At 40.8% G+C, this 9,286-nt stretch overlaps 1 protein-coding gene across 6 annotated transcripts in view; it reads left to right on the top strand.

Moving 5' to 3' along the window:
• The window catches only part of cfap65 (cilia and flagella associated protein 65), a 51,653-nt gene that overhangs the window by 17,557 nt on the left and 24,810 nt on the right, over positions 1 to 9,286 (top strand). For 5 of the 6 annotated variants that reach the window (XR_009811396.1, XR_009811395.1, XM_061926496.1 and 2 more), the window contains 6 exons: positions 2,284 to 2,430; positions 2,512 to 2,686; positions 4,361 to 4,489; positions 4,590 to 4,803; positions 4,964 to 5,092; positions 5,719 to 5,809. Coding sequence is in view for 4 of the 6 variants with exons in the window: in XM_061926496.1 (XP_061782480.1) it covers positions 2,284 to 2,430; positions 2,512 to 2,686; positions 4,361 to 4,489; positions 4,590 to 4,803; positions 4,964 to 5,092; positions 5,719 to 5,809 (885 nt within the window). In the remaining 2 variants the exon portion in view is untranslated. The remainder of the gene's footprint in view (positions 1 to 2,283; positions 2,431 to 2,511; positions 2,687 to 4,360; positions 4,490 to 4,589; positions 4,804 to 4,963; positions 5,093 to 5,718; positions 5,810 to 9,286) is intronic. The other variant, XM_061926498.1, reaches the window with a different exon arrangement.

Genomic DNA, 9,286 nt, shown 5'->3' on the forward strand with positions numbered 1-9,286 from the left:
CGAATTTGGCGATCGCCTTCTAACCAACGATTGGTATGTGTTTGTTTGGCATTAAAGGAAACTAACAACTATGAACTAGGTTTACAGCATATGAAATACATTTGGCAACAACATGCACTTTGAGAGTGCAGACAGCCCAATTTTCATCAATTAATATATTCTGTAGACATACCCTCATCCGCGCTCTTTTCCTGAAAGCTGATCTGTCCAGTTTTGGAGTTGATGTCAGCAGGCCAGGGAAGCTAGGGTCGATAGGGGGTTTAGCTCGCTCGTCTGCGGGAACAAACTGCCGCCATTGCTTGCCGTGCTACCGAGGTCCTTTGTCTCTGAATTGCTCACACACTCCGGCAGATTCAATGGGGGTCTGGCGGCAGATTTCTTTGACTTTATCGTTGGAAATGCATCTGCTTTGAGTGTCGCAGGATATCCACACATTCTTGCCATCTCTGTCGTAGCATAGCTTTCGTCGGTAAAGTGTGCGGAACAAACGTCCAATTTCTTGCCACTTTCGCATCTTTGGGCCACTGGTGCAACTTGTTCGTGTTGTTACACCCTCCGACAACACACCGACGAGGCATGATGTCTCCAAGGTACAGAAACAGTCGAAAAAACGGAAAATAACAGCGCTGATTTGAGTCGGTGTTTGAGAAAATGGCGGATTGCTTCCCGATGTGACGCCACGTTGTGACGTCATCGCTCCGAGAGCGAATATTAGAAAGGCGTTTTATTCGCCAAAATTCACCCATTTAGAGTTCGGAAATCGGTTAAAAAAATACATGGTCTTTTTTCTGCAACATCAAGATATATATTGACGCTTACATAGGTCTGGTGATAATGTTCCCCTTTAAAGTAAAAGTGGACTTCATTGTGTTACGTTGTTGGAGTTGTAGCGGGCTGTGCATGACAAAATATTGTTTATTGAGAGAGGATGATCTACCGCATGGGGATGTATAGCCCACATGATGTCCTACACAAAGTACATCTACAGCCAGTCATATCATTATCCTTTTGTCACCTGAAAAAATACAGAGGACATGACCTCGGTGTCCTTAATGGTAGTTACAGCCATGAGTGCAAGTAATTCCAGAATCTGGGTGCTACAGCCTAGAATGCCTTGTTTCAAAATGAGTTTTCGGGATCTTTAGGAGACCCTGGCCTGAAGACCGAAGATTGTGCCCTTAAGTGTAGGGGGCACAACAAATCAATGATGTACTTAGAGGCACCACCATGCAACGCACGTAAAGTCAGGACTAACATCTTAAAACTCTATGCAAGACTGGATAGAATGGGGGTAATGTGGGTTGTTCTGGGTGCACCGGTCAAAAGTCTGGCAGATGCATTTTGTACAGTCTGAAGTCTCTTTAGTGTTGCATTGTTGAGACAAGTGAAAACAGAATTACCATAGTCAATGAGAAATGAGATAAACGCGGTAATTTTTGATTTTGACAACAAATTTCTCACTTGAGAGATTTCTCAGGAATTAAAAACAGTTGTTGGTCAGTTGACGACAGTGACTCTCCAAAGACATTGACTAATCAAACACAACCCCAAGGTTTCTGAGACTGGTTTTAACGGATTAAACCAGAACACCAAGGGAGTTCTTGATCAGTGGGATCTTTTTTATCGGGAACAATGATCAGAGTTTCCGTTTTGTTAAAATGTATCTGAAGGAAATTAGAAGATAACTAGTTTTTGATACAGGATACGATACACATTCCAAGAACTCGGGTAAAAAGTCAAATTCTGAATCACTGAAGGAGCAATACAGTCGAATATGATCTGCATTGAAATGATAATAAACATTTTCAAAACTACTATTAACTAACCAAGGGGCATCAGGTAAAACAAAAATTAAACAGGCCCTAGAACAGAGCCGTGGACAACTCCACATGACAGAAGCATAATAATGAATGTGCAGTAAATGAGTGTCTCTATGGTATAAGCTGCATAGTAGAATAGAATAGAATGGAATTTATTGTCATTATATTTGCATACAACGAGATTAAAGACTCCAATTTAAGGTGCGGTAGTAGGAACAAATATGAGGTAAAAATAAATTAAATTACACAACATAAGGTGGCCTGAACCACTTTTCAATTGCACACACATTCTTATCACAAACAACACAGCCACATTAAATTTCTGTTTGCACACGCTGTTAGCACGTAGTATTTGGATTGCTGTAGACAGACCCTTGTCAATTTTAACGTGTGGCAACCTATTAGGTTGTTTTCTGTGCAGTTAGATTTAATTTACAACTATTTGCAATGTTTGACACTACAGTTGCAGACTTGGTTTTTCAGTCCAATGGAAGAGAAAACATACATCATTGAACCTTCGGTCTCTGTTTGGCCAGTCAAGAATCTTGAATGTGAAAAGACAATTATTCCCCTCAAAGTAGTGGGAACAGGCTCCAAGGGCTTCATACAGGTGCATTTGCCAATTGAAAATTGTATTCACACAAACACTTGAGCACACATGTTGATGCACAATTGTGTGTTTCCTTTTCAGGCAGTTAGAGAATTTGAGGATATGGAGGACACTTTGGTTGGGTGTTCCCAGTCAATTGTTGTTTCTCTTGTGAACAACAGTACCTGCTCAGTCTCCTTCATTCTTTCTGTTGAGCAGACACTACAAGATGAGCAAACTCATCATGACCCAGAAACTGAGCCATATATACAGACAGGTACCTCAAATAATTTGTCTCTGTTGATGTTACGTGTACATCATAGTACAAACCCCGTTTCCATATGAGTTGGGAAATAGTGTTAGATGTAAATATAAACGGAATACAATGATTTGCAAATCATTTTCAACCCACATTCAATTGAATGCACTACAAAGACAAGATATTTGATGTTCAAGCTCATAAACTTTATTTATTTTTTTTTGCAAATAATAATTAACTTAGAATTTCATGGCTGCAACACGTGCCAAAGTAGTTGGGAAAGGGCATGTTCACCACTGTGTTTCATAGCCTTTCCTTTTAACAACACTCAGTAAACGTTTGGGAACTGAGGAGACACATTTTTTAAGCTTCTCAGGTGTAATTCTTTCCCATTCTTGCTTGATGTACAGCTTAAGTTGTTCAACAGTCCGGGGGTCTCCATTGTGGTATTTTAGGCTTCATAATGCGCCACACATTTTCAATGGGAGACAGGTCTGGACTACAGGCAGGCCAGTCTAGTACCCGCACTCTTTTACTATGAAGCCACGTTGATGTAACACGTGGCTTGGCATTGTCTTGCTGAAATAAGCAGGGGTGTCTATGGTAATGTTGCTTGGATGGCAACATATGTTGCTCCAAAACCTGTATGTACCTTTCAGCATTAATGGCGCCTTTACAGATGTGTAAGTAACCCATGCTTTGGGCACTAATACACCCCCATTCCATCACAGATGCTGGTTTTTCAACTTTGCGCCTATAACAATCCGGATGGTTCTTTTCCTCTTTGGTCCAGAGGACACGACGTCCACAGTTTCCAAAAACAATTTGAAATGTGGACTCGTCAGACAACAGAACACTTTTCCACTTTGTATCAGTCCATCTTAAATGAGCTCAGGCCCAGTGAAGCCGACTGCGTTTCTGGGTGTTGTTGATAAATGGTTTTCGCCTTGCATAGGAGAGTTTTAACTAGCACTTACAGATGTAGCGACCAACTGTAGTTACTGACAGTGGGTTTCTGAAGTGTTCCTGAGCCCATGTGGTGATATCCTTTACACACTGATGTCGCTTGTTGATGCAGTACAGCCTGAGGGATCAAAGGTCACGGGCTTAGCTGCTTACGTGCAGTGATTTCTCCAGATTCTCTGAACCCTTTGATGATTTTACGGACCGTAGATGGCGAAATCCCTAAATTCCTTGCAATAGCTGGTTGAGAAAGGTTTTTCTTAAACTGTTCAACAATTTGTTCACGCATTTATTGACAAAGTGGTGACCCTCGCCCCATCCTTGTTTGTGAATGACTGAGCATTTCATGGAATCTACTTTTATACCCAATCATGGCACCCACCTGTTCCCAATTAGCCTGTTCACCTGTGGGATGTTCCAAATAAGTGTTTGATGAGCATTCCTCAACTTTATCAGTATTTATTGCCACCTTTCCCAACTTCTTTGTCACGTGTTGCTGGCATCAAATTCTAAAGTTAATGATTATTTGCAAAAAACATGTTTATCAGTTTGAACATCAAATATGTTGTCTTTGTAGCATATTCAACTGAATATGGGTTGAAAGTGATTTGCAAATCATTGTATTCCGTTTATATTTACATCTAACACAATTTCCCAACTCATATGGAAACGGGGTTTGTACAAGTAAAGCTGTAGATAACTTACTCTGTGTGGGTTGGTTTGGGTCAGCTCTGCAGCTTGACTGTCAAAGCGAAACTATGGCCTCACAGTCCACAATGCTCCTCCGTGCCACATTTAGGCCAGATAGACAAGCCCAGTACCAGTGGACCATCAGCTACATCACACTAAACCCCAGTGGTATAAACACAAAATATACTCACGCTGATAATATTACACTGTACATGAATTGTTTTCAGCATATTTACTCTCATCATCTGTCCCACTCTATTTACCACAGGTGTGCCGTTGTCCTCTCCCCAACCACTGTGTGAATTGCGTGCTAAGGGTGTGTTCCCTACCCTACAAGTGACTGATGCGTGCAGTCGCGGCACTGTAGCGTGGCTCAACAAGGCATATGTGTGGAAACTATTCTCAGTAGACAGCTTCAATGAGCAGCTACTCTCCATCCCCTCCCCTGTGGAACACACTTACAGAAACCCAGAAAGGCACAGGTAAGACACAAACCATATTCCTACAAACAACTACTGTTATATGTACTATAGTTGATTATTCTGTAAGTTTTAGAGACAGAATGTGGAATATTTACAATTCAAACTGTATTTGTAACGTGCAGTTCCTCCACAAGACCTTGTCTTCTTTTTCTGTTTTTAGTATGCGCACGTACCCCACCATTCTAATCAAAGCCATGTTGGATTTTAACTTCAGTTCAGCTCCCCTGAACTCAGAACCTTCTACTTTTGTGTTGGTGTTTCACAATCCTGGCTGCATCCCTGTAGAGTGGTAAGTGACACGCAAAAGGCAAGACCTAAGAGTACACTACAGTACCCAATGTACACTACTCTTGCAAACTACAACAGTTTAGTTACTACCTCTGCCTCAATGTACATCGTTTTTTAAAAATTCGATATATAACGGATTCGATTTTTACATACCGATTTTCTAGACACTCAAACCGCTTTACTTTGTAAACTCAGATTGTCTATTCAATCACTCCACATGCATGCTGTACATTGATGATGATAAGATACATTTGTAACCACATCTGCCTTGGGGTAGACTGACGGAAAACGTGGCTGCCAATTTGTGCCTCAGGCCTCTCCGAACACCACTAAATATGAATTCACATTCATACACTAGTTTGAGTGGCACTGGAAGCAAGATGGGTGAAGTGGCTCACTTAGGCCACAAAGGCAGTGACTAGAATGACATAAACTGGATACGTACCAGGAACACTCAAGTTTCTGGACAAACGCTTGACCATCTGAGTTATGCCGCACCATATATATATATAAAGGGATTTCGCTGTGTATTTCTGTGTGAGTTAGAATTGTCAAGAAATGGTTACACTTATCCATGAAATAACAACTACAAATTTACTACTTATTTTCTTCTTTTTTTTACATTAGGACATTCTTGTTTCCAGATGACCAACAGGTAGACTTTAAGCAGTGGACCCAGGCACAAGAGTTATGTCACAACGAGCTTCACCAGATGGAGGTCTGGCATCCCTTAATTAGATTTTAATGTATACATTAGGCCAGTGGTTCTTAACCTTGTTGGAGGTACATAACCCCTCTAGTTTCATATGCGCGTTCACCGAACCCTTCTTTAGTGAAAAAAAACCCTTTTTTTTTTTCAAATTTAAGAAAAACTTATGTTTTTTTACTGGTGCACAAAATGAACAGTGCATGAACATCACCTTGTTCAAAGAACAAAACCAACACAGTGCATGAACTTACAACAAATTACACACTTTACACACATTACCATGAATTGATTAACGTGGACCCCGACTTAAACAAGTTGAAAAACTTATTCGGGTGTTACCATTTAGTGGTCAATTGTACGTAATATGTACTGTACTGTGTAAACTGTACTGTTTCATATAATGTATTCTCTTCCTTTGCAATCTACAAGTAAAAGTTCCAATCAATCAATCAAAAAACCTGCAGATCAGATGGAAAATTAGAGGGAACATTGTTTGGGGGTATCCATAATACGCCGATAGGGAGAAATTTTTATTTACACGATAAGTCGGATGTGTCTTACCCCCTGAGGTTGACTCACCGAATCCCTAGGGTTCGATCGAACCCAGGTTAAGAACCACTGGTAAAGCAGTGGTTCTTCACCTTGTTGGAGGTACCGAACCCCACCAGTTTCATATGCACGTTCACTGAACCCGTCTTTAGTGAAAAATAAAATGTTGTTTTTTTTCAAATTCAAGACAAAGTTATATGTTTTTGGTAACACTTTAGTATGGGGAACATATTCTAAGTAACAAAGACTTAATTTAGAGTTATTTGGTTAGGGCCAGGGTTAGAGGGTTAGGGCCAGGGTTAGAGGGTTAGGGTTATAATAAGGCCATAGTAAGTACTTAATAATGACAAGTTAAGAGCCAATATGTTACTAATTTGTATGTTAATAAGCAACTAATTAATGGTGAATATGTTCCCCATACTAAAGTGTTACCATGTTTTTTTTACTGTTGCACAAAATGAACCGTGCTTGAACATCACTTTGTTTAAAGAACAAAACCAACACAGTGCATAAACTCACAACAAATTACACGCCTGCAAATCAGTCTGACTTCTGCTGTTGCCGTATCCGTAATACTCCGATAGGGAGAAGTTTTTATTTACACGATGTCTGGACCTCCGCCGAACCCCTAGGGTTCGATCGAACCCAGGTTAAGAACCACTGCATTAGGCTGTCAAACTATTGAAATATTTAATTGTGATTATTTGCATTTGTCCATGGTAAACTCATAATTGATCGTGATTAATCACATATTTAAGTTTAAAAAAAAAAAATTAATAAGTGTACATTTCAACATGGTACTGGCCAATTTATTTGATTTGTGCAATTGTTTCTTCATCAAATATTATGTTATTTCCAACAGCTCAAGACAAACATTTTTTTGTTATTACGAATACATACACGCACACTACCTCTCACACAAAGGGGTGGTGCAGGTGGATCAGCTGGGGAAGCTTGGCTGGGTTGGCAGGATTTAGCAGACTGTTGAGCAGCTCCAATGTGTACATGCTCACCGAGTGTAATTGTTACCACTAAGTGTGTTACGGTACACAAAAATCTCGGTTCGGTACGTACCTCAGTTTAGAGGTCACGGTTCGGTTTATTTTCGGTACAGTAAGAAAACAAAAAAATATAAATTTTCTGGTTATTTATTTACCAAATTTGTAAACAATGGCTTTATTCTTTTAACATTGGGAACACTATAATAATTCTGCCCAAAAATAGAAATAGCTCTGTGTGTGATGGATGTGGGCCACCACTAGGCTGATCAGTGCAACAGCAGGCAGTCATGAATGCTTAGGATAACAATAACATACATATACTGTACACACAGGGTCGATTGCCAGGGTTAATGTGGTCATCCATCCATCCATCCATCCATTTTCTACCGCTTATTCCCTTCGGGGTCACGTGGGGCGCTGGATCCTATCTCAGCTACAATCGGGTCAACATATATAAAATAAAAACTAAATAAGATAAGGCTCAGAATTGGTTTCTTAACAAAACCTTTCTACATATAAAGTGGAACATTAAACTGCTTCAAGTTGTTGTTCGGATTAAATAAAATGACAAAACCTTTCTTCTACATATAAAAAATGCAACATTAAACAGTTTCAAGTCAACTCAGCCTCAGATTAACTTTTCTTTTTCCCCCCCAGCCTTTAACCCTGGTGACTTTCACTCAATATTCATGTTTTTTGCCAGAAAAATCAGTTCATCCACATTGTCTACAGAAAGAGCAGACCTGCTTGCAGTTACAATGTCTCCAGCTGTAGAAAATACCCTTTCGCTGGGCACGGAGGTAGCAGGTATGGCGAGGTAGTGCCTGGCTAACTTGGCAGTAAGAGGATATATGGGCTCATTGTTCTTCCACCATAGAAGTGGGTCAAAATCTAGTTTTTAATGCAATATGGTCTTAAATCTGCCGATATAAAAACACCAACGGCATTTGTTATTGCTTTAGCCCTGTCCGACGCACCGAGGAGAGGCTGCTTGAATGCGGTGGAGAGGTGTGTTTGCACCACGCTCGTTTTTCTCTTCGTTGAAGCGATGTTCACTTGGGGGTGGTGCCGCTTCAAATGGGTTAGCATGTCTGACGTGTTGCCAGAAGCATACCCTACTGCTGCTGAACAATTTCGGCAAACCGCTTTCGCTTTGTCCGCCTCTCGTCCTCCATTGTTGTATCGCACCGCAAAGCCGAAGTGTTCCCAAACGGGACATCTTAACGAGGCAGGAGGGTCTTCCAGCTCTGGCTTTTGCATGTTGTCGTAGCCTGGTCGTTGCTAGCATTCCGTGTGTTGTGCCTCAATGTGCATTGTTTACACAATGTGCGGTACGCTACTTATGTCCGTCCGTGCGGTGCGCTACTTAATGTAGTCCTGTGGGAACTCGTTCGGTGCACCTCCGTTCCGAACCAACCGAAACGGTTCAATACAAATACACGTACAGGTTACACCCTTAGTTGCCACTGTTAAAAAAGAGTGAATTCAAAACTTTGTCTTCCCTCGGGCTATATTCAAGTAGTTGAAGATTCGACAATTCGATTCGTAGGAGTCTGATTCGACAATGAACCTTGTAGTCGAAGATGGGAGGGAAGCAACTTAATACCTACTGGGGCCCCACATACGAGAATTAATTGCCTGCATTCATCATCCATCCATCCATCCATCCATTTTCTACCGCTTGTCCCTTTTTGGGGTCGCGAGGGGTGCTAGAGCCTATCTCATGTCTACTTGAAATATTAGAAAATGATTTTTGTGTGTGGACAAATTGTTTTTAGGGAAATAGATACATCTTAGTTTTAGCTGTCATTTCAGACCTTCTCAGAGCGGGCGCTAGTTCCTGGTGTGATGTCACATCTCTGGCGTGTTTTGGCCTCCCACATCTCTTATTATATAAAATCTATTCGTCTGCACGCAAGAACATTTTACTAACAGT

This window comes from Nerophis lumbriciformis, linkage group LG31, assembly GCF_033978685.3.
Source record: "Nerophis lumbriciformis linkage group LG31, RoL_Nlum_v2.1, whole genome shotgun sequence".
NCBI lineage: Eukaryota > Metazoa > Chordata > Actinopteri > Syngnathiformes > Syngnathidae > Nerophis > Nerophis lumbriciformis.